Raw genomic sequence first — 24,942 nt, 5'->3', positions numbered from 1 at the left:
GGTCTCCAGAGCCCACAGTCTGTAAGCACCGCATGTGAGGACAAGCACCGTGCCCAGCCCCGCCTCCCCTCAAGATGCTCGGGGCTCCTGGCCTGTCCTTGCTCCAGAAGCAGCTCCTGCCATCCCACCAAGGGGGGCTTCCACGGCCCCCCTGCTCTTCCCTCCCTTCTGTCCTTCCTCTTCATTTCCTCAAGCCTCTCCCTCCTTTCCTCTCACCCTGCCCACTCCCACCCAAAGCCCCTTTCTTCCTTCTCCCCATCCTGTCTTTACCCCCCAAGGTATCTTTTTTGCTTTTTTATTTTTCTTTGTTTTTCTGCCTAAAATAAAATCATGCCTATTCTTCTTAAGTTAAAAAGAAAACTGAATACTTAATATTTAAGAAAAACTTTTTTTTTTTTTTGGAGAAGCTCTTTCATTTATTTATTTATTTATTTATTATTCAAGCAAGGAGGCAGGAAAGGATCTTGATTAAAAACACAGCTGCAGTAACTGGTTCTACACACCCTATCTCGCTTCTGCACCCCTCCTGCTATCACTTCTAACAGCCATCCCTAGCGGCCTGCACCTAGCTCTTAACTTTAAAATGTTCTAGAGTCTTCTTCCCTACTCTGCTCATTGAAGGCAAACTTCTCAGCTCTCTGCTCACAGGTAAGAGAGCCAACCATCCATTTTAACCCCCAACCAGAGGTGGCATTAGTAGGAAGTCTGTGTGCCCCAGGTAGCTCCCTTTTATGTTCATTTTATTTGTTTCTTATTTATCTGTTTGATAAATCCTATGTCCCCCCTCTAAGTACAAGCAGTCGCTGGCCGTTGGATCAGGAGTGACAGATACGTGGCTGCCCGCTGCGGCCTTCCAGGGAGAGCTGCCTTAAATTCTCTTCATCTTCTTCCATCCTGCCAGGAGTCCTAAACCTTCCCATCATTGGGATTAGCCCTTTGCACAAAGAAATTAAGTCTATGCAGCAAAATTGTATAATCTACAATATGGGCGCTCACCATAAAATTCATCCAATTTTTTCTGGTATGTTTGAAAATTTTCATAATAAGATGTTGAAAAGGAAAAAAAAAGAAAAGAAAGGAAGAAAGAAATCAGGTCCCCAGAAAGCTCCTGCTAAATACAAGTATTTTATCCGGAAAACGAAAAGATTAGCCAAACTAACCAATCAGGTCATCAGAGGAAGGCGCAGAGCATACCTGTGATGGGAGAGGGGGTGTCTGTGCCTGTTGGTGCCATGATTGACAGGGTGCCAGCTGTACACCTGATCTCTTTGCTCCTTGGGATAACCCTGCATGCTAGACAGGGCAGGAGCCCTGACTGCAATTTTACAAGCTCTAAAACAAAGGGGTGGGGAGTTATCTGCCCGAGGTAACTGCCCAAAACGAGTTAGAAGGCGCTGGAGCCCAGATGAAAACTCGAGACGTCTGCCTCGTGGTCTCACCTTCTTTCCATCGAGGGCAGGACAGGGTGGAACCCCTAGTGGGACCCTGGGCATTGTCCACAGAGCAGCCTGGGGCACCCTGATCGCCTTCTGTGTGACTTTGGACAAGTCACTCAACCTCTCTGAGCCCTGTTTCCGCGGTTGCAAGAGCGTTCCCAATTCCTACCTCCAGGGCTGTGGAGCCCATCAGTGCTAATGGGAGGAAGGAGCACGCAGGTCTGGCCCTGACAGAGCTCAAGAAAGGGGCTTCTGCTTTCCTGACATGAGCAGGATGGAGGGTTAAAAGTACAGAGACAACAGAAAGGCATGGGGAGCGCCGATGCTGGGAGGGTTGGGGAGGGGTGTCACTCGGGGACATCAGACACATCGCCCGCCTCCCCACCCCCACACAGCTGCCCAAGGAAAGAGGTGTTAACTTGTAGGTATATTTTCAACAGAAAACCTTTTCATCTATTTCAAAACAACTTGTCTCCAACACTTTAGGTTTAGTACTTGTAGGTTCAGGGGTTAACTAGCCCACCTGCCCCAAGTGACAAGGCAGCCTCTCTCCAAGGCAAGAGTGGGTGCTCAGCCCACCCTGGGGCCCAAGCCCAGCACTTACTAGGGACCACGCACTCACTGTCTAAATGCTCCCTAAGGAGAACCATATGTGGTAGGTACTATTATCACCCCCATTTTACAGATGAGGACACTGAGGCCCAGGGAGCATAGGTGACTTGCTCAAAGCAGGTAGGCAACAGCAGGGTGTGAGCCCAAGAGTCTGACCCAGACCTACGCTAGAAACCTCTACAGTATGCTTCTCAGGGGTGGGTAATGGAAATACTTTCTCCAAGCCACCCCTATGCCGTCATCTTTGATTAACGTCTTGTAGAACATAGAAACAGAAGACGTTATAGTTTTTCTTCACATCCGCCTCTCTGCACCTCTCTGTCCATCCCTTCATCTACTCCCAAACACACTCAAGAAAGTGGGGACCTGAAATCACTTTATAAAATCCCAGGGACCACATTCAGGAAATAGCTGCTTCCCAATTACATGAAGCTAGAGATCTAGAATGGACACCAGTTCCCAGGGCCTGTGCTTTCTCCTGGCCCCCAGGATCACCACGGACTTCATCTGTTTTCTAGCAAATGATGTTATACCGAGGGCCTGGTGGACACAGATTTGGAAGTTTTTTTAAGAACTGGAAAGCACTTTTGTGATGATGTAATCCAATCCCTTCCTTTTACCGGTGGGGAAACTGAGGAAGGGCAGCAAGTTGGGCTCCAAGCCCAGGTCTCCAGACTCCTGGCCCAGTGTTTCTCCCTGGCCCTGCAGCTGCCTCCGAGAATTAAAACAGGAATAAAATAGCAACTGCTCCAGGCCGGCTTCTCAGAGGCCTATCCTGAGAACTGCCGCTGACCGTGGCCATGAGCGGTCCCACACTTTCCCATCTTCAGGAGCCAAGAAAGTCTCAAGAGATCAACATTCCCCCAATGAAACCAGGGTCTGAGGCATGGGGGGGGCTGCCCCCCACCCTGGATGGAGCTGGCCAGCGATTAGGAGCCAGAATCGGCCCAGCTCTGTTCATTCTAGAACCACGGTAAAAGCAGGAACCGGGATGCCTGAGCAATACATTCTCCCCAGTGAAAAATTGGGGGTGTGTTTCCAGAAAGCATCAGGGCTAGAAAGAGCGATGGTTCTTGTGAGTGGAAATGAGGAAGAGAGGCAGAAAGAAACACAGGGCGGCATGCACGGAGGGGACACACGGACGAAGCCACGTAGCAGGGCCGGCGTGCGAGGGCGAAGCCAGGCTGGGGATTGGAGGAGAGGCTTACTTCAGCAGTTTGATATTACACATAATCAGGTCCTTCCAGTTAACAAAAATCATAGCACCCTCCTTTTCTGTCAGCAGCTCAGACTCCATCAGGGGTTTCTGAAAGATCTACAGATGCAGAAAACGAAGCAGTTCAGAAAGCAAACAGTTAGCTTCAAACTCAAACGCACGCACACACCGATCTGTTCGGAGCCACGGGAAGGACCGAGGCATCTGCAGCTTTGGCTGGGAGGCCCAGAAGCTGCAGAGTTTCTGAAGCAGGTGGCCCTCCCTCTGCCGGGGGGTATGGTGGGGTGGTGGGTTCCCATCAGGTCCACACTGTTGTTTTACAAGAAGGCCCACTAAACTCTGGAGGACAGGCCTTAACTCCGCCAGGACTCAGCCGGGGGTCTGGACAAAGGCACTCAAGCTCTCACCTGCCACGGTGAGGAATTGGGCACAGGGGGGAAGTGGAGGGCCGAGAGATGCACAGGGTGGGGGGGACTCCTGCATTCCTGCCCCCAGCATCGGCTGTACAGACAAGCCTCAGGAAGTCCAGGGGAGCAGCCCCGGCAGCTGGGCCCCCAACCAGCAGCCTGGGGACGGGACGGACTCCACTGCTCTGCCCGCAGCCTGGCTGGGCCTGGGACAGAGCCAGCGAGTGAAGGCCTGGTACCAGGTGGGCGCGGCCCCTTCCTGGGCTCCGGGAAATTCAGGAGCCTGCCCAAGCTCCGCGTGGGTGGGCAGCTCACAGTAGACCACAGGTCTTGGCTGAGCCCCACGTGGTGAGCCCCTGCCTAGAAAGAGGTCATAGCTACCATTGCAGGCAGGCCACTCGCTGCAAGGTACCTTAGGGACCGGGACAGCCTGTCTTTGAAATAAACTTGGCTGGGCTGAGGCTGATCCCTGGGAGGCCTACTCGTCATGAGTCTTTAAGCCGATGTTGAACCTGGCATATACCAGGCCACTGCACAACGTACCGTATCTAAGAGGGTGACACTCACAGCCTAGACGTCCAAGACTGTATATTTAGTGACAGTCACGTGTCTTGAGAAAGGGACACCTCTTCATACCAGTGCTCCCTAAGCATTAATGATGGCCTTGGGGGCCATCAACTCATCCTGCAACCTGTACTCATCAACACTGGGTCACCGAGCAATGTCTTTCTGAGTCGATAAGACTATCAGAGGAGATGGTTTCACAGTAGTTGGGGTACAGGGGTTCCCAAACAATCACGGTACTTTTCAAACTGTAGGGTGACCCCGACGTCCAGCTCTGCAAACCCGTTTCCTAATATGGCAACCTCCCATGCGTAAGGACCAAAGGCTTCCTGAAAAGCAGAACTTCCCAACTCTCCACCTCCCCATCCTTCTGGACCAGGCAGACAAGGCCCTTCAACAGCTCCCTGGGAGGAGAGCCAAAATGAGACATCGTCCAGGACGGGGGAGGGAGGGTGTGCACGGGGCCCCGGGAGGAAACGTCTTCATTCTCCGCAACAGATTTTTCTGGGGGGTAACATGTAGCATGAGGAATAACCAAGATATCAGCCAGATGACTGTCACTTTCAGTTGTCACCGCTGAGGGCCAGGGAGATGACGCTCTACGGCATCAATTAGTTGGCGGCTGAGCTGCAAGTTCTCTGAGCCGAGCCCAGACTCCCAGCTCACAGCCCGTGTGTCCCCTCCCAGGCACTCCTCATGGGCTCATCTATCCCTGGCTTGAAGGGCCTCTGCCCCTCTGTGGGTAGGACTCACGGATAAGAATTGTGAGTCCGTGGCCACGGATGAGAATTAAGCATCTTCTCTTGGGTAAGACTCTCCTCTGTGATGTACCGTCCAGATGCTCCCATACCTCGGAAAGCTTCTCACGCTGGGAATCAGGACCCAGCCCTCCTTGACAGAGTCCCTGCCTTCCCCACCCTCTGCCAGTGCCCCCCACCCCGCCGCAGCACACCCAGCTGCCCTTACCTCTGTGACCAGCTGCAGGTCATTCACATAGTTCTCCTCCGTGACAATGAGCTCGTGGATGTACCCCTGTCGCTTTCTCTCAGTTGGGGTCAGCATATCCAAGAGGTGTAAGTCTGAACACCCTGCAAAACACAACCATGGGGACGATTTAGTCCAGATCTGGGGAAGCCCGTACAGCTTCATGGGGAAGATCCCCAGGGTCCTCGTGGCCGCCGGGCCCTGCGGTCTCACTCCAGTTAGACAGTGTTGTCCCCTAAAAAGATATGTTCAAGTCCTATCCCTGTTGTCCCCTAAAAAGATATGTTCAAGTCCTAACTCTGAAGGGGACTTGTTTGGAAATAGGGTCTCTGCAGATGCAATCCAATTAAGACGAAGTCATACCCAATGAGCGCGGGCCCTAGTCCAATATGACTGGTGTGCTTATAAAAAGACGACACAGAGACAGACAGAAGGGAACGCCACGTGACGACAGAGGCAGAGACTAGAGTGACGTGTCTACAAGCCAAGGAACGCCAGGGATTTCTGGCAGCATCAGAAGCTAAGGGAAAGGCATGCAATAATTCTCCCCTGAAGCCCGCAAAGGAACATGGCCCTGCCCAAACCTTGATTTTGGACGTCTCACCTCCAGAACTATGAGAAAATAAATTTCTGTTGTTTTAAGCCCACCCAGTTTGCGGTCATTTGTTACAGCAGCCTCAGGAAACTATTACAGGCCGTACACTCCTGCTTCAGCAAAACCACTAAAAGAGTGTCAAGAGAGAAGACTTAGTGGGGACTTCCCTGGCAGTCCAGTGGTTAAGACTCCATGCTCCCAATGCAGGGGGCACGGGTTCGATCCCTGGTTGGGGAACAAAGATCCCACATGCCACACGGGGCGGCCTAAAAACAAATGAAAACAAACAAACAAACAAACAAAAAAAAACCAGAGTAGACTTAGTAACAACTGGCTGACATTTCCTGAGGGCTCTCACCATGCCAGGTGCTGTACCAGGAGCTGAACACTGAAAGTTGTGTTTAATGCTCATATAGACACTAAAATCATCTCCATTGTACAGACAGGGAAACTGAGGCTTAGAGAGGTTGCCTCACCCAAGCTCTCTCAGCTGGGTGGTGGAGAAGCTGAGATGGGACCCTGACACTTTGACCCCAGAGACTGGGCTCTACCCAAGATCACTACTGTTGGATCCGAGCTACAGGAGGGCACATGTTTATCCTGAGGTTGGTTTTTGGAGGATGAAATGGCTGTGCGGAGGCTCCTGATGGGCCCGGGGACAGGGCAGAGGTGGGGCACATCCAGACGCGGCTGGGCAAACTCTCCTGGACCAGGCTGCTGTCCTGCACCTACGGGAGCTGAGCAGCGAACCTACAGGCGGACAGGGAATTCCTCCAGGTGCAGACAGCCGGACACAGCTCTGGCTGCAGGTCCACAAGGAGTAGGTTCTGCTGACGTGGGGTGGGGCATGCACAGCAGGTGGCGCCCGCCCTGGCCTCTGCTCACTTAGCCGGTTACTTGGGGTTGGTCTGCTTTGGATGCTCTCGGGGTTCGGGCAGAGGCTGTCCCCTGCCCCAGGCACACTGGAATGAGGGGCGGGGAAGCTCACGGCTGTAGGGAGGACCCCTGCTGCAGGTCTGGACCTACCTCTTCCACGTCAGTGGTCCCCTCACCCCTGTCCCTTTTATCAGGGGTTCTTTGTTTAATCACCAAAACCAGATTTATAAAGAAGACTGGGAGGTGTCTTGGATGTAGGTGGGGGTGAGGGCGCTGAGTCCCATTCGCTTCCTTTTCGCATCCCTTCTTCTCCCCACAAGGGGGTGCCGTGGAGCACAGTGCGGAACCCCCTGCTGGACACCAGTGGTTCTCAAAGTCGGGTCCCTAGACCCGCAGCATCAGCAGCACCTGGGAGCTTATTAGAAATGCAGATGCTCAGGCCCCTGCTGACCAGACTGTGGAGTCAGGGCCTGGAATCTGATTTAACAAGCTATCCAGGTGACTTTTTAGGTACACTCAGATCTGAGAAGCCTGCTCTGAACTATCAGGGGTTCCTCAGAGTTTCCATCTTCCCCCGAGGGAATTTCTAGGCTCATGACTGATCTAGTCTATATGCTGGAAGCTTCTGCAAATAGAATGATCCCTCTGGGGCGAATGATATCATAGACTTCTCGGTAAATGCTTCACTGTGCCCAAGATTAACTCTGAGCTGGGCGCTTCCAGCCTTCAGTGTTGTCCCCTCCCCTGGCCAAATGCCCTCTCTAGAATGCTGGAGCTTCTCTTCCTGGGACAGGATAATCCCAGGATGGGCAGATGGATGCCAGGAAAGCATCAAGGCTGAGCCGTCATCATGTTAACACGCTCCACGCCCTTCCATCCGAGACCTCATTCAAAGCCACGGCAGTGCGGCTGAGCTGCAATTCCACAGGGCCACGGGCTGAGCGTGAGCCTTCGCGTAGGTCTGCAGATGTTTCTGGGACTCGGGCCCTCTGCTCAGCCACCAGTTGGCCTAGCTGTCCTTCCTGCCTCGGTGCGTTGACTGTGTTTTATTAAAACAATTGCATCAACAGTGAATTCTCAGGAAGGAAGCAAGTCATGATTGCTCACCTGGGGGGCTCAGCCAACCTCTGCAAGGTGATGCGTGAGCCCCGGCTTACTGGAAGCTGAGTGATGTCACCAATTTCTTTAGCTTTCTTTAGGAAAGCCACCCAGGAAACACTCTTGAATTTGGGAGGAAAATATCTCATTCCTGCCTTATTCTTACCAAACTTTCCTGTTAGTGAGTCCAAGGGCCCAGGGGTAAGGCCATTTCTTGTTAAAGGGTAGAATACAGCCCTTGCATTACAGACTTGTATGAACTCAGGGAAGCAGGGTCTCCCCTGCAATTTTTAGGACATTCCTTTCTGCAGGGATATCAGAGTACTGGTACAGACCAGCAGCTCTAAAACTCAGTTCCCACACACTGTGCAGTGACGTTTGCAGGGATACAAACATTGGGCTAGTAGTGGACTCTGGTTGGAACAGTCTTCCAAATGTCCCTGTAGGTCACAATTCCCCTTGCAGAATCTGGTGGATGCTGTGAACTCTTACCTCAGAAAACATATGTATACAATGTACACAATATACACATTTTGCACACAATTTTAAAGGATTTGCAGGCCCTCTTGAAGCTTGCTCATGGATCTCATTTCTTCATTCATTTGGCAAATATTTACTGATATCCTACTGTGCTGGGTGCTGGGAATTCATGATGGAAGAGGAGAAATGCCTGACCACCAGAGCATACAGCTAAGAACCCTGGGGTCCTCAGCTGGGGGTGGTGCCGACCCCCAACAGGCTGAAGGTGGTACTGCCCCCCCTACAGGCTGAAGACAGTACTGCCCACCCCTCAGGCTGAAGATGGTACTGCCCACCCACAGGCCGAAGACAGTACTGCCCCCCCTACAGGCTGAAGACGGTACTGCCCACCCACAGGCTGAGACAATACTGCCCCCGCTACAGGCTGAAGACGGTACTGCCCGCCCACAGGCTGAAGACGGTACTGGCCCCCCTATAGGCTGAAGACAGTACTCCCCCCCTACAGGCTGAAGACGGTACTGCCCCCCCACAGGCTGAGGGTGGTATTGCTCCCTACCAGGTTGAGGGTTGCACTGCAACCACCTCCCAACTCCAGGCTGAGAATGAATTCTTGGTTGTCATAATGACTGGAGGTGGCTGCTGGAATTTGGGGGGGCTGAACCAGGGCTGCTAGATGACCTACAATATACAGGACAGAGAATGGCCCACCTCCAGTGCCAATAGCACCCCGCTGAGAAACGGTGACATTCCTAGAAACTGACAACTCTGCAGCAAGGATGGTGCACGTGACCAGAGACACACAGAACGACTGAGGAAAGATGACAGGAACTGGTTTGCTTTGGATTTCAGAAGTTCATTCTTCTGAGTCTTCAAGTTTCACACAGTGTGGTTTTGAAGAAGCTCAGAGCCAGAGCAACAGCAGGTCCAGGGTGGATTTTGGGTCACTGGTCTAAGAATCCCAAGCACTGAGGCCAGTTCAGGGTGAACTGACCGCCTCCTGCTCATGGGGGTGGAGGGCATGAGAAGGCTGCATGGCGTCCTACTCCTGGCAGCTCCAGCCTTCGGTCAATCTACCCAGCAGGCTGAAAATATGGGGGAGGGGCAGTGCTGTGTGACTCTAGGCTACTCGCCCCAACAAATCCCACCCTGTGCTGGCCCCCCAACCAGCCTGCTTGGAGACAGAGGGATGGTCCAGATGGCCTCTCCAGGACCCAGAACCCAAAGAACAGCAAAGATTCTGTGGGGAGATTCGTCTCAGCATTATGTGCCAACAATGTTGGCTTGGAACAGTCTTTTCAGCTACTGAACTGACCCATAGGATGCTGTTTTAAAAATTCTTGCAGATGAATGCCAGACCAAGAGAACGATTAAAGACTTGAAATAGGTGCTTTGAACTCAAAAATATCCTTCCTTTGAAAATTTAATATTTAGCAAAACAAGAGAGTTTAAAAACTCCATTATTCAGAGCAGGGTAAGTGGAAAAGACATTTCAAATAGAGAGTTTTCTTTAGGGGTGGAGGGATGTGGTCTTTCTCTCCTTTGGGAACCAGAATAAACATGCTTTGCTGGCTTCCTTTCCTAGTGAAAAACGAGAGGGCAAAGCACAGCAAATAAATTTCGTGGACATCTTGGCGTGATGGAGGGATTCTTATAACTAACTATAATCCTCTCGCAGCTGAAATAATATTGCAAATGACTCCAGGCAGTCAGAAATGATCCCCAATTACAACCCATGTGAAATTCCTAATCTGTGTGCTGTCCCTTATAATTTCATATAGTTAGACACATTTACAGCACAGAGAGAGCCATGACGCCCCTCTGAAAGGATTTGAGTCTGGGGCACTGCAGAAAAGTATCTTACCCCAAAAGATCATCTTGTCCCCTCAGTGGGACATTGCTCATAGGAACAGCATAATCTAAATAAATTGCTTTATTACAAAAGTAATGCACAAACACATGCTTATTGTAAACAGTTCAAAAGACACGAAGTATCGAGATGTAGGGTAAAAAGTCCCCCCTCCCTACCCCAATCATTCTACTTCCTTTCCCAGCGGGGACCATAAGTTTTAAAACCAAACCAGTCCCCACAGCAAGCTGGCCACAGAGCAAAGCAAATAAACAGGCTTCATTCCTCTTATGAAAGGGCCAAAATATACAATGAGATGGTCGATAAATATGCATTGCGTTCCCCCCGAAGTCCAAGAGACACAGAAATAAGCAAGGCAATGTCCTTGTCCTCAAGGAAACTCACAGCCCTGGGGGTGACTGGACATGAAAATTAAATTTAAAATAGCAAGCAACAAAGAATGGGCCTGCGGGCTGTGCCGATGGTGGAGGATGCAGCAACTCAGAAAACTAGGTGCTCTCCATCCCGATGGAGGAAGGTTGTACGAGGACCTGGTCCTCCTTGCGCCAGGCTTCTATATGGCCAGGGAGGATGGGGCCATTATGTTGGGGACGTGTGGGCCAGCATGCCAGGTGAACGCAGAGATGCTATGGAAGATAAGTGTGGAAGTAGACAGTAGATAAGGTGGGAAGTAGATTACAGAGGCCGTGATGCCAGACGGACGGGGGAGAAGCAGTATGGAAGCTTGGGCGATGGTTTTTCATCTTTAAGGGAAAGGATCTACCAATGTCTGTGGGGACATTCAGTCCAAATCCTCTGGCTAAATGGCCCTGGGTCAGCAGGATCCATGTTAACTGGGCTCCTGGAGATCCCGTCTACACAGAAGGCTTCTCCAGGGTTGGCCTGAATGTAGGAAATGGCAGCCTCATGGCCCTGGTGTCTCCTGCCAGGTGGGCGCACTTCCCTCAAGGCTACACTGGATTCTCCTGGGAAAATGAATCTAATCATGTTGCCCTTATTGCCCACAATGGATGTGACAAAAAGAAGGTTCTGTGGTCAAGGCACTTTGTCCTTGCCCTGCAGCCGATGTCTAAACCCCCTCTTCTCTAAGCTGTGGCCCGCTATGGCCGCAACTGTGCTTGGTGCTGGGATTCACCGATGAAGGAGCAGGATGGACGGTTGTCCTGCGGGAGCTTCAGTCTGCTGGAGGCTGGGGCATCCCATGCACACTCTGGCCCTTGCCGATTCACAGGCACCTCGTAGAGGACACCATGCACCCTGTTGTCCATCCCTGAGACCTCAGAGGTGCAAATCCTTAAGACTGGATTTTGATGGGGGTCTAGAGATGCCAAGTGTGCACAGAGGCCTGTGGTGAGAGGTGGGGGAAATTCTACCTGATGGCACCGAAGACCCCCTGAGCTATGTCCAGCTGAGCCCAGGCATCCCTCTGCAGCCTGTCCTGGGGACTCACCGGGGCTTCTACTCAGCTGCACTCAGTCACAACCCGGAAGTTTAAAAGCGCCAATGTGGTTTCCAGATAAGCTTAATTGTCTCCCAAGAAGAAGAATCCAGCTACATGGGCTGCTGGGCAATTTAATGACTGTTGAGAAGTGGCGAAAATCAAATTACTCTCAGGGATAAATCATCTCTTAATTTTGCATCAAAAAGAATGTTAGTAATTTTTTTTTTAAATCAAAGGCATATCATTCATGGCTTTATAACCGATGTTGGAATTCCTGGTGTGGCATCAAGTGCCCCATGGTCTGCATTTGTTAGCTCATTCCTGGCCCCGTTTATGTCACCATCCTTGTTTTTCTTTCTTTCTGAGTTCCCGCTGTCAATGTGCTCTATCCTGCAGTATTTTAGGGGTCCTTACTAGCCGCCGTAAATAAATCTTTTGAGTACACAAGGCAGATCGGTGTGTTAGAAGTACAAACACACTTCTATCGCAGTATGAGGAAGGAGGCCATAGTTTTTTTTTTTTTATAAGTTTATTTATTTTTGGCTGCATTGGGTCTTCGTTGCTGCACACGGGCTTTCTCTAGTTGAGGCGAGCGGGGGCTACTCTTCTTTGTGGTGCGCGGGCTTCTCATTGCGGTGGCTTCTCTTGTTGCAGAGCACGGGCTCTAGGCGCGCGGGCTTCAGTAGTTGTGGCTCGTGGGCTCTAGAGCGCAGGCTCAGTAGTTGTGGTACACAGGCTTAGTTGCTCCGCAGCACGTGGGATCTTCCCGGACCAGGGCTCGAACCCGTGTCCCCTGCATTGGCAGGCGGACTCTTAACCACTGTGCCACCAGGGAAGTCCCAAGGCCATAGTTTTGATGAGAGGGATCTGGGAATATTTTCCAGAGGAGGAGGAATCTGAGTTGGGCCTTCCTCAGGCAAATGTCAGGGTGGGTGAGTAGGAGTTAGGGATCAGAGCAGAGGGGCAGTTGGAGAAAAGGGCAGCAAGAGTGGGGTGGTGGGGCCAGAAGGCAGGTGAGGAAGAGGGAAGCAGAGGCTGGGGTACCAGGGAGAAAGGAAAGTTAACACGGATGCCACTTTGAGCCACATGGTTCCAAGTGCTGTACGTTCATGGACTCACGAAATCCTCCCCAGTAATCCTACGTGGTAGCTACTGCTGTTATTCCCCATTGAACAGACAGGGAAACAGGCACAGAGAAGTTAAGTAACTTGCCAGAGCCTCAGTTAATAAAAGGCAGAGGGGATCCTACCCCAGCGTTCTTTCTCTTGATCACTATGCCTCTCGCCTGGTGGAAGGGTGATGCATCAGTCAGCCGGGCTGTTGTAACAAAGTTCCACAGAGTGGGCGGCTTGGACAACAGAATGTATTGTCTCACAGTTCTGGAAGCTGGAAGTCCAAAATCAAGGTGTCAGCAAGTCTGGTGTCTTCTAAATCCTGTCTCCTCGGCTGGCCATCTTCTCCCTGTGTCCTCACATGACCTTTCTTCTCTGTGCGATCATCCCTGGCGACTCTTTGTGCCCAAATCTCCTCTTCTTAGTAAGGATACCAGTCAGATTGGATGAGGACCCACCCTGATGACCTCATCTTAATGACCTCTTTAAAAGCCCCTTCTCCAAATTCAGTCATATTCTGTGGTATGAAGAATAAGGGTAAGGGCTTCAACATATGAATTTTGGGGACACTATTCACCCCTAACAGGTGGGGAAGTAGAGTCGAGGAGGCTCTTAACGATGTAGCTAGGTTTCTGGATTTTCGTCTTTGGTTGGGGAGCCGGGGAAGGTCTGGCTGTATTTTGGGAGGGTCACTGTGGCAGCTGCATGGAGGATGGAGGGGGCCGTGGCTCTCGAGTTTGGCTGCATGTCGGAATCACCTAAGGAGCCTTTAAAAAGCCTGGCGTCCCTGCTGTGCTGCAGACCCATCGAATATGACTGGCTGGGGTGCGACCCGGGTGTCCATGACTTGTAAACCTTCCAGGTGGTTCTGATGTGCAGCCAACGGTGAGGACCACGCCATGGGAGGGAAGCTTGCCTGGAAACACGGCGCCTGGTGTGCAGAGGGAGCAAGACTCAGAAACTAGACCTGTCCAGGCACATGCAGGATGAGAGGGGCCACAACCGCTGAGCCGAATCCAGCCCGAGGCAGGTCACTCACGCCACTTGTCCAAGATGTGATGGCCGTAACCACAGAATGCCATCCTCTAAGGCCATCCACACCCCGGAGCCCAGAGAACCTCTGATGCTCTGTTCCCGGAGGCCACACTGCCACCACCTGACCCCCAAGTCCAGGGCTAGAGCTTGAAAGATCACTCTGCTCGATGCCCTCATCTTACAGATGGGAGAGCAGAGCCCAGAGATGGACGGTGACCTCTGTGATCAGGAATAAAACCTTCGCTCTTGCTGTCCTGGAAAGTGGAGGCTCACAAGGAAACCACGAGCTTTTGAAAGAGTGGGGCTGAGGGTGGCCCATACCCACGGCTCTCCCAGTCCATTCCTGGATGAGCCGGTTGAGAGGACGCTCCTGTCCTCGGAGCCAGAGGCTGTCGGGGGTTGGTGGCAGCCAGACTGGGTCAAGGCAGCCGGGTCTCCTCTGAAAATGACCTTGGCTGACCAGTCCCAGGGCAGCCCCAGCCCATGGGAAGCTCCGGACACCAAACCAGCTCTGGGTGGTCCACAGGGGCATGGGTGGACTTCTCATCCCAATGGAACTTTCTTCACAAGGGTCTAAGAACAACCTGGTCCCCTGTGGTCTCTCCTAACTTGGCAAACTGACCCCGCTGGAACACAAGAGGCCACCTGAGCCCGTGACATCTCCTGCTCTTTCTCAGCAACTGCAGAGATGCCCTCAGGTCCCTGCTTTCATGGAGCTTCCATTCTAGTGGAGGGGAGACATAAAACCAAACACAAAATCAATATATATCATTCAGGGTGGTGTAAGAATGGTGAATAATAAGTCTCATGATTAACAAGCTCATTTCCTGTTCTAAGGTCTTCTCGCATGGATTTTTTTCTCTTTTTTTTGGCTGCACCGCGCAGCTTGCGGGATCATAGTTCCCCAACCAGGGATTGAACCCAGGACATGGCAGTGAAAGCGCCAAGTCCTAACCACTGGACCGCCAGGGAACTCCCTCCTGTGGATTTATCTTTTCAGAGCGGTGCCTTCCCAGGCACAGTTGGTACAGGGTTCTAGGCCACACACAGCGGGGAGACGACACTGGGGTGCGTCCTTTCCCTCCAGCCTCACTGGGGATGAAGAAATAAGCCTGCGGAACGACGGGGGGGCAACACCAGACTGTCCACCACTGACACTTCCTGAGCAACGGCCGAGAGTGAGGTCCCGTGGGGAATACACAAGTGTGAGAGGTAGGGGCTGCCCTCCAGTTTCTAAGCAGATGGGGAGACTGGGCATCATTCAGTACTAAATACAAAGGCAGGTACCATTGCTACTTAGTGTTTGTAGGTCTTCATGGGATAGGACCTGGCTCCCAAGAAGCTCACAGTCTGAGGAAGGAGCTAAGAGTATCTCTGTCTATGCACCAGCCTCCGTCCACTCAGCTTATGTACGGTAAGTAACCAGCATTCAGCAAAGAGCTCAGACATGGCGGGTTAGAGGGGCTGGCCAAGGCAGCAGAGAAAGGAGGGGTGAAGGTGGGCAGACAGAGCAGGGGAAGATGGGGTGAGGGCATTCCAGCTGGGGCCCACCAGTGGCTTCAGCTTAATGCAAGAATCTTGGAGAGGTGGCAAGGAGAGTGTGGTGATAGAAGGTCTGGCTGTGTAAGACTCGATGGGTAAGGCGGGGCTGGTGATGGGGGTCCGTGGACCCGAGCGCACGTACCACCTCCCCCGGATGTGCAGGCACACAGAGCCCTGGGGGGAAGACGAAGTTCAGGGAGGTTGAGTCGTGTGATCTCCAAGGCAGGGAAAGGCTCCACGTCCATGCTGTCTGCCCAGCCAGGATGCCACAGTGGGGACCAGTGATGAAAGTGGACCTTTCTTTTTTTTCTGGCCGCATCACACGGCATGTGGGACCTTAGTTCCCCGACCAGGGATTGAACCCGTGCCCCCTGCAGTGGAAGGGTGGAGTCTTAACCACTGGACCCCCAGAGAAGTCCCAAAAGTGGACCTTTCCATCAAGTAATTTGGAGGTCAGAGGAGACAGCTTTCAAGAGAGCCAGTTGGAAACCCACTGGGCCAAGAGAAGCCCGGACTTCTGTTTAGGGTCATCATGGTGACCCAAAAGGTAGCAGAAGGAACTAGAAAGAACATTAGACCAGGATGCTGGAGACCAGCCTGGGACTTCACCTCTTTAAGCATCAGCATCTCCTCCCGGAAGCCAGAGTGGCTGCAGCCCCTGCACCCGCAACCCGCTCTGATGCCAGAAACCTGCAAGGTTTGTAGATGACAGAAGCCACTAATGGTGGTCCTGTCAGCAGCTCAGAAAGGAAGACCCTGGTTGGGGAAGGCTGAGCACAAATGGGCAAATAGGTAGGAATAAATGAGAGAGGGCGGGGCAGGGGCTGCGCATGGGCAGGAGAAGGGAGCAGATCAAGCGGGGCCTCATGGACCAGATGCAAGGTTTGGGTCGTTATCCCAGGAGGACTGGGACCTCCCTGGACGATTTTAAGCAGAATTAATTGGGTTTTTAAAATAGCTCTCTGCCCATGGTGTGGAGAAGAGGCTGGAAGACGGCAAGCATGGAGCAGGTACCGGGTAGGAGACTAGTGCATCCTTACGGGAGGAGCAGGAGAAACTCATCAACCCTTGTGGCCTTTGCGCTGGCTGTTCCTGGGGCTTGGAATACGCTTCCCCTTGACGTTTGCATGCCGACTCTTTTTCTGCAGTCAGATCTCCACCCCTCCACGTTACCTCTCCAGAGAGGCCATCTGCTATAGCCCTGGCCTTCCGTCACACTTGTGCCATTTCATCCACCACTAGCTGAAACGATTCTGCTTATTTGTCTGCTGGTGGCCTCCTCCCGCTACGGAATCTATCTCCTAGATTCAGGAGAGCAGGCACCTTGTCTGCTGGGGTTCTGCTGAGCCCAGCCTCATCACCTGGATCCATATTCCTCAGCTGAGATTCTCAAGGAAGTAGCGGGAAAGGAGTTGCTTGCTGGAAATCAGCAGGCAGGCGGTGTCCTGAGCCTTTGATACAGTCAGGGGGAAAAGGGAGGGAGAGGATGGGCAGATGTACTTCTGCCCCTTGAGGATGGGGTAGGGTGAAGGTTCCTGCCGGAGATCACATCAGCGGAGGATTCAGATGTGTGGGGTCCTTCCCAAGGGGGCCTCAGAACCCCAAGGCAATGCCCCAGAGAGGAGGGGGCCATCCTGGCTTTGCCTCCTGCGCTGGGGCAGACTGTAGGGCTTGCGGTCTGCTGGAGGCCCGGCAAAGAGGGCAGAGGTGCCCAAGGCCCAAAGCTCTGGATCCTGAGAAGCATCTCAGGGTGTGCACAGGGGGGTAGGAGAGAATTAACCTCCAGTCTTCAAGTGTGCTGGGGGCGGCTGCTCTGGAGGCAGTACCTTGGGGAGCAGCCCCTAGTGATACATTTCCCTTAGCCAAGCTACACGGTTGCTTTAAAAAACAACGAGCTTCTGGCATGTTTGGGGGCTGAACGTTCCAATCTTTGCTGGCAAGAGAACACAAGGCCACAGAATGCAGTGATGAGAAATAAAGGACCCAGTGACTCAATGCCTGTGTGACAGGTTTATTGTGGAGCGCCGCATGGGCCTGCCAACACAGTCCACGGACGTGACATTTAAAAGCCTCGTGCATTCCACTGGCTCTGTTGGTCTCCCCGCTGCCAACCAGCCGTGTGAAACCCGGGGCGGCTTCTCCCCCTCTGCCAGGACATCTGCCGAGACTGTGGCCCAAATCCCAAATGCCCCTGCACGTTTAGGGAGCACAGGAAGGTGTTTGAAAAAAGCTGCTTGCTTTGACATGGGCCAGCCTCCCGCTAACAGAGAAGGGCCCCGATTTGCGCACAAATGAATGAGACGTCTGACAGTTTTCAGGGAAGCTGTCCAGGCTTTTCTCTCTGAAATTCCCATCTGCAAAAGCGTGTTTTCTGAAAGTCTTAAATGCACACAGTCCTGTGCTGTCTGGGTTTAATGCAAGAAAACAGGAAGCCAGTTAAATGGATTCTGTGATGCTCACCGACCAGGCACAGATGCCTTTTCTCCCCAGCAACAGTAACAACAAAGCTAGTATCTATTGGGAGCTTACTATCTGCTAGGTGTTATTTATTATTATCTCTCCATATGTAAACGAGGAAAATGAAGCACAAAGAGGTTAAGTAATCTGCCCATGAACACACAGCCAGTGAGGGGCAGAGCTGGGATTTGAACCCCTGCTCTGAACTGCCATCTGGTATTGCTTCCTAGCCTCTAAAAGGGCCCAGGATACAGTTATGTGGATCCCCCATGCTCCCCTCTACTATCTACCCAAATAAAATGTTCCAGGGAATTCCCTGGTGGTCCAGTGGTTAGGACTCGGCGCTTTCACTGCAGTGGGCCCAGGTTCAATCCCTGGTCAGGGAACTAAGATCCCACAAGCTGCACAGCACAGCCAAAAAAAAGAAAGAAAGAAAAGCAAGTGTTCCAAAATTTTAAGAGAAATGGAGTCAAATATTACACTAAACTTGTAGATAAGTTGTGTTATTATATACAGCGGCCAAGGAATGAAAATTGAGAAGCTACAGCAACATGTGTTCCTAGGTTGGCCCAGAGTGAGAGCAAGCCTGTGTCTTTGGAAAATCTGCCTGCAGTTGCGGTGAGAAGGACTAAGGTTGAGGAGGCCAGTGACGTCTTGAGCCCATGTGCTGAAAGGGGCAGCAATCTGTTGGAATCCTTCCCTCCCATGGCAGCCCCAGGAGTGGGAGGACCACACAAGGGAAGGGAAACTCGCTCTCCATCTTTCCACAGATGCAGTCACTGATGATGCGGAGGTGGGTGGCTCTGAAGCCCTGGCAGAGATAGGGCTGCTCTTCTCAAACGCACAAGCCAGAGAGTCTGGGAGCTGCCTTTGAGAATGTCACTGTAGCTCCCAGACCGTCAGTGCCCTCAGCTACAAAGTGCAGGGCGTGTGCCCAGTGTTCTCCAAGATTTCAACCTCCTCAAATAATCCTGGGGGGAGGGGGGAGCACCTCTGCATGTACCTGCGGCCACCGTAGACCTTTTCCTATGTGGGACCTCGACTGCAACTAAGTGGGCTGGGACCAAAGGGGACTGTGTGTGGCAGGGACCGAGGGGGAAGGGACAGCGTGGGGCATGTAAGGGGAGTCAAGTTGCTCAGTACTCTGAGTGAAGCAGCATCGCTGATGAAAAATGGCAGCTCAAAAGTGCCTTTCCCCCTCCTGTGTCAGTTAGGAGAAAATACACCCAGAGGAGACCCTGTCCAACTTTTAAAAACATGATGGGCTGAGTCAAAGGAAGGGACGCTTCCTCTTTTGAAGCTTGTGACATCATCTGACATTATGTGCCAAGCAGATGTGGGAACAGCAGCTGTCAGCCTACGCCAGAATCTTCGAGAGTGATACTTGTCTGCTTGCTGGTGGTACTACGAGCTCACCATTCACCCACTGTTACCAAGCTACTGACGTGGGCATTTAAGTCACCTGTAAATCACTGTCTCTCTTTGTCTGTCTGTCTGTCTCACACACACACACACACACACAGTCTGCTGACAACATAAAATAATAACATCATAGCTTCTAAGAGGTGGCATGCTTAACAGGAAGTTGCGTTGATACAATTTTATAGCTGATTCTCATTTTCTACAAACAAAACCTTCAGTTTTTGTGACTCAAGTTATATTATTAAAAAATGCCCAGGGAGTTTTCAATGTAAAGAACAGACCCTTCCTAAGAGGCAATGGAAACCTTTGATATGGAATCACCTCACACCAGAAAACATTCTGGAAGTCTGGTTTTTATGTGTGGAGTTTTCGTAAAGAAAGGCCCAAGAGAAGTTTGGCTGAAGTGAAATGTTCACATCAAGCTATCATGATCCTTGACCTTATTATGTTTCCCTATCCTACCAGATCCAAAATATCAGACATTTTGAAGAAAGGGCTATTTTTCTGTGCAGTTTTGGGACTGTTAGCATTCCATGTAGTTTCCACAAAAATTCTCTTGGGTATTTTGGGAACTAAAAAGAATGAATAGGATTAACTTACAATTTTGCTAGAAGGAAAAATGAATATTCACTTTCTCTCATAAGTGATTTTCACTCTGCCAGGAAACAGGACTGACTGATTTGTTGGGCCTGTTCCCCAGCTGAGACCCGGGCTGGTACGGAGACCTGGTCCAGACGCAGGGGAAGACGCCCTGGCATCCTGGTCCTCAGCCTCCTGAACTGACCAATGAGCGAGAGGCTTCAGGAGCAGCCCCTTCTAAGGAGACTGTCGCTCTCAGGAAGCTCACACCTAAAAGCGGAAGGGAACTGCAGAGACAGCCCGGCCTCCTCTCCGGGGGTGATAGGCTGCGTCCCAAGAACCGGAAGTCGGTGCTTTCCTCTCATTCACTAATTCCCGGTCCCACCCATTGGACAGGCGTTCTTGAGCACCTCCCCTACTATGTGCCCTGAGATCATACAGTGTATTAGGTTGAACCACATGAAATTGCCGTTTTATAAGTAAGAAACAGGAGTACTGGCAAATATTTCATACAGTTAAACCCACCACTTCGAAGGTTTTCCTAAGCTAGTGTTAGCAGGTTTTTCTTCTGATGGCATCAGAGAAGGTGGAGAGGACCCAGTCACCACTTGCTAGGGGGTCTGGGCCTACTTCCAGAACAGGGTGCACATGCAATGATGTAATACACTGTAACTTTACAGGGGAATGACTCCTTGCTTGAGATCGGCTTCTCCCAGATACCATTTCATGCAGAGGCAGCCTGGAGCTTGGGCCACGCGGCTGCCTTCAGCCCTCTGGGTCCTGCTCTGCATGGGCGGGGCAGGCGGACACAGGAAAGCAAGTTGTCCTCTTCTTGTCCACGTGCCACTGGGGCAAAACTCTACCCAAAGTTCAGTCGCAAGTATATTCACCCAGAGCAACCAGGAGAGCACTATCCGTAGCAGCCAGTGGGACGAGACCAGGTTTTCTCAACCTTGGTACTGGTGACACCTGGGGCCAGATCGCTGTGGCCCCGGGGGACTGTCGCTGTGGGGGACTGTCCTGTGCACTGTAGGATGTTTAGCCGCATCCCCAGCCTCTACCCACTGGACGCCGCAGTCTTCCCTCCCTCTGCTTGAGAAGCACTGGGTCAGATGGATACTCTACAATCAAGTGCAAACCGAATGATCTGGGAGGGGGAAAGAGCAGTTTCCTGGGGACCAACCTGTGTCAACAAACCCAGAAGACAGCCTAGAGGGATGATCTATGCAGAGGGGCCTGGAGAGAGTTATAGAGAGTATTATAGAGCATTACCCACCTTGGCAACTGCATCCCTGCTAGCCAAACTCAAGGCTGGAAACACTGACTTACACAGGTGAAGGGGTCCCGGCCAAGAGACGGGGCTTCGCTGCACAAGGGGGTGGGCTGGGTGACAGTGACAGGGGTCTCTCCGCCCACCTCTGGGCCTCCGTGTGACATCTCTGCCTCAAACAGCCACTTCTCTTCCCGGCTTCATCCGGCCCCTACTCATCCTTCCGGTCTCAGTTTAAACATCCCTTTCTCCTGGAAGGGTTCTCTGATCCCTCCCTTCAACCGCCCTCCCCGCCCGGTCGGCTCTGGATGCCCTGCTCAGTGTCACCTGGCATCCATATTTCTCCTAGCACAGAACGTATCACCGTATCACACACACGCACACACACACGCACGCGCACACACCCACCCACCCCACATATATTTATGTACATATATTTATGCAGTAGTTTGGTTTTCTGCTTGTTCCTCCCATTAGAACATGAACTTCATGAGGATGGGGACCCTGTCTCTACTGACGGGGCAGCACACTCTCCCCAGAACCCAGAGGGGCGTCCGCACCCGATGGATCTCTCCCCCACAATACTTGCTGAATTGATGAAGGAAATCACTTTTCCACTGAATGGCAGGGGAGGACCAATAAGTGCAGTTCCTGAACGGAATCAAGCACGTGGTCATTGTAGCCAACAGTTCCATCAACGTGTACACCAGTTTGTTTCTGCAAAGGCAACGAGACTGGAGTGTGCAAGGCAGAAACGGATGGAGAACAACAGTATGGAAGATGTGAACGTTTCCGTATTTACCCACATCTGTATGTTCAACAGACCCTTATCGTGATACATCTTTCGGACAAATGTTTTATACTCTGAGTCACATCACACACCTGCCAAGGTATCAATAGCATGTACCAAAAGCCCAATGAGACAGTTAAGCACGAAGCTGGGTGGTAGTTCTATTCTTCAAAACCAGTATTATGAGGGGTAACTGTTTGCATATTGATCAGGGAGGGGTGGGTAGCAGGGTAAGAGGGAGGGCCGTTCAAAGAAGACTCAGTGAGGTTCTCATGGTGTCTGTATCACAATGGACAGCAGGCCACCTGCTCATGTCCAGTCTGCTTGTTCCCCGTCACCACTGCCAGCTTCCAACATCAAGAACACAGAGACATTTCCGTCTAACTTTTATATGAAGAATTTAATTATCTATACACATAACTAATTCAAAAGTTGTATTACAGTTGTTAAAGCCGCAGGTTTATATATTTATATATTTTACATTCATATCCATGAAAATACTGACGCGCCAGTGAATGAGGGGGAGTCCTCGTTCTCGGCACCACGTGAGTGGAGAAAGACCTCTACACAATCGCCAGCACGGAATCCCCAAGGGGAGGGACGTAAAAACAGAAGTTCACTACTGTTAAAAAGTCATTAGTAGAACCGCTAGGTTGTGCTTGAGGCTCCCTGCCCCCCGCCCCGTTTTCTGTGCTGTCGGCAACGGCGATTTTATTGAGAGCTTCCAACTAGTGTTTAAAAGACAAACATGGCTTCAGCTACAACACATCCAACACATCAACGGACCATGAGCTCCATTTCATATTAATCTGTAGAAATTCCACAGTCTAGTTAAAAAATGTAAACATTGGAAATTAATTGCAGGGAGACTCCTATACATTCTTTCTTGTCAAGAAAATTACTTGTTCAAAATATGTCATTCCATGAAAAGTCACTGGAATAAAACTTGGTGTAACGGAGACTAAGGCGAGACTGTAGATATTGTTGATCGTAACAACCTCAGTGGTGTTGTCTACGGATTTATGGCATGAAAACACGCAAAATTAAAAACCCAAAACAGAAAACACCAACTCAACCAGATAAATCTGAGACCGAACAAAAACACAGGTGCTTTCTCGTGTGGCTACAAGGTCACTGTGCAAAATAAAATTAATGTAACATGATTAGAGCATCATACAAGATAATAGCTTTTGCCATGGAAAGAACTAATTTCTTATGTACAGGATGTATTATTACATGCTCAACAAGGTACATCTGATACACACAAACAAGCACAAAACAGCTTCTGTTTAATTGGCCTCATTCTACATGTCTTTAAAACAGATATACTGAACTCCTCTGTACTTCTATAGTAGGGGGTCGAAAACCCAAACGGCACAATTTAGTTGGTAACACTGGACAAAATGAAAAAAATACATCGAGTCTCAGATTTATGGACATTTGGAACATTTTTTAATAGCACATGCAGCATTCCTTGATAGTGGGTCTTTTTGCAAAACCAAAATAGCAAAGAAGTAACTCATTTATTTTTTTATTAAAAGGCTAAGATATTTATTTTAAAATAATTTGAAAACTATTGAAAGCACCTGTGCAAAGGTGGGGGGAAGTCAATTTGAGTCACTAGGAAAGCCACAAAAGGACCCACTACCCTGTGTATTTTTGTAATTTTTTTGCTTCTATCTCTGCAAGTAATAACTCAACATTGCCATCACATGCAACTAAGGTAAAATGAGGTAAACTGCTCTGCAGTGAGTTCTTCTACTCAGAAGGCAGTAGGTGATCATGCTGGAAGTCACATGATCAAGGCTGCATCTCCCATCATCCCTCTGGGCAGTGATATGGGATAGTGGGTCTCTTTGAGGACTTTCAAGCCTGAGGGGGGGATGGACAACATATGATTCCTAGAAAAAGGAGGAAAACAACACATAAGCAAAACAAAACAATGAGCAAAATTCAAGCTAGGGAAAATGAGTCAGGCATGTAAACAGCATGGTGCCAAAATGATTAAAAAGAAAAAAAAAAAAAGGAAAAAGGGGGGAGGGAAGGGAGGGGACATGCTACAGAAGGAATGATTTTTTTTTTAAAGAAACAAAACAAAACAAAAACCCCACGAGATAAAGTCTTGCATTACAGAAGGCCTTCAAAGAGACTGTTGCGAATGCAGCAATGGTCTAGCTTTAAGTTCTGCAAACACAGCTCAGCAGAATCAGAGCAATGCTGCATGTTTCACCACGAGATACCAGAGAGGAGAGGCACCCGAGGCACCAGGGCACTTACATTGCTGGCTGGGGTCCGTGTCTGTGGTCAGCTTCACGTAATTGGACGGGAAGAGTCCCACTTGCCCGTGGACTTCTCCTTTCCACCAGTCGGGGTCCTCCTTGTTGAGGACGTTGATGATCTGGCCCTTGTTGAAGGCCAGCTCGTCGTCATTCTGCGCGGTGTAATCGTACATCCCGATCACCTGGCACACTGCAGGAGACAGGCCAGGTGAGGGGGCGGCGGCACACCTGCGCGGCTCGCGGGACGGGCTACCTGGGGGTATTAGGTACTCTCGTGTCTCATCTGTGTCCTTTCCAAAGAGGACAGAAGTAAGTGGAGGGCTCTGATGGGCTTTGTGTAGTGGGGGCAGTAGAGGAAGACGGAGGATGGAAAACCAAGACGACAGCAAAAATGTCAGACCAGGCCTTGAGTTTCTATACTATCTTCCTCTTTTACACGTTTAGTTGTCAGCAGAAAATGTACAGTGATAACTGAAAGCTTCCATGGAATCATTTCTATTTGAGTGCAGTGGCACTCCTTCAAAATGCTGACTCTGAACATTGGCCCAACTTCACACACAGCTGCATATCATGGGGACTTCACTGTTGCTCTTTATTTCTGTTCTGTTTTTTTTTTTTTTTAAGGTGGAAGGTAATTATCATCTGACCTCCAAAAAGTTCGACTCTTAGTGAAAAGTAAAATCAGTGTTTTATTCTGCTGTACCTTTGTGTCTCAAAATTTTCTCTCAAAGAAAGAAACAATTTCCACATTCAAGAACAATTTTTCTTTTCTCATTTTTCCCTCAAACCTATAGGAGGTTACACTGCCTTTATTCCCTGGCATTTTTACACTTCAGATAAAGTTTGCCTAGTTAGGTTTTACCCCCAGTTAATCTTTCCT

General features: G+C 50.6%; 1 protein-coding gene across 3 annotated transcripts in view; it reads right to left on the bottom strand.

Moving 5' to 3' along the window:
• ITSN1 (intersectin 1) overlaps positions 1-24,942 on the bottom strand; it is a 227,680-nt gene that overhangs the window by 33,756 nt on the left and 168,982 nt on the right. For 2 of the 3 annotated variants that reach the window (XM_082459098.1, XM_082459099.1), the window contains 2 exons: positions 24,061-24,252; positions 22,165-23,684 (listed from right to left, as the gene is read on the bottom strand). In XM_082459098.1, the coding sequence (XP_082315224.1) occupies positions 23,683-23,684; positions 24,061-24,252 (194 nt within the window). In that variant the 3' untranslated portion in view covers positions 22,165-23,682. Of the gene's footprint in view, positions 1-3,256; positions 3,364-5,201; positions 5,324-22,164; positions 23,685-24,060; positions 24,253-24,942 lie in introns of those variants that run through there. The other variant, XM_082459102.1, reaches the window with a different exon arrangement.

This window comes from Balaenoptera physalus (assembly GCF_965194825.1).
Source record: "Balaenoptera physalus genome assembly, chromosome: 4".
Taxonomy (NCBI): Eukaryota; Metazoa; Chordata; class Mammalia; order Artiodactyla; family Balaenopteridae; genus Balaenoptera; species Balaenoptera physalus.
The sequence above is the reverse complement of the archived record's forward strand: the minus strand, read 5'-3'. Positions and strand labels throughout refer to the sequence as shown.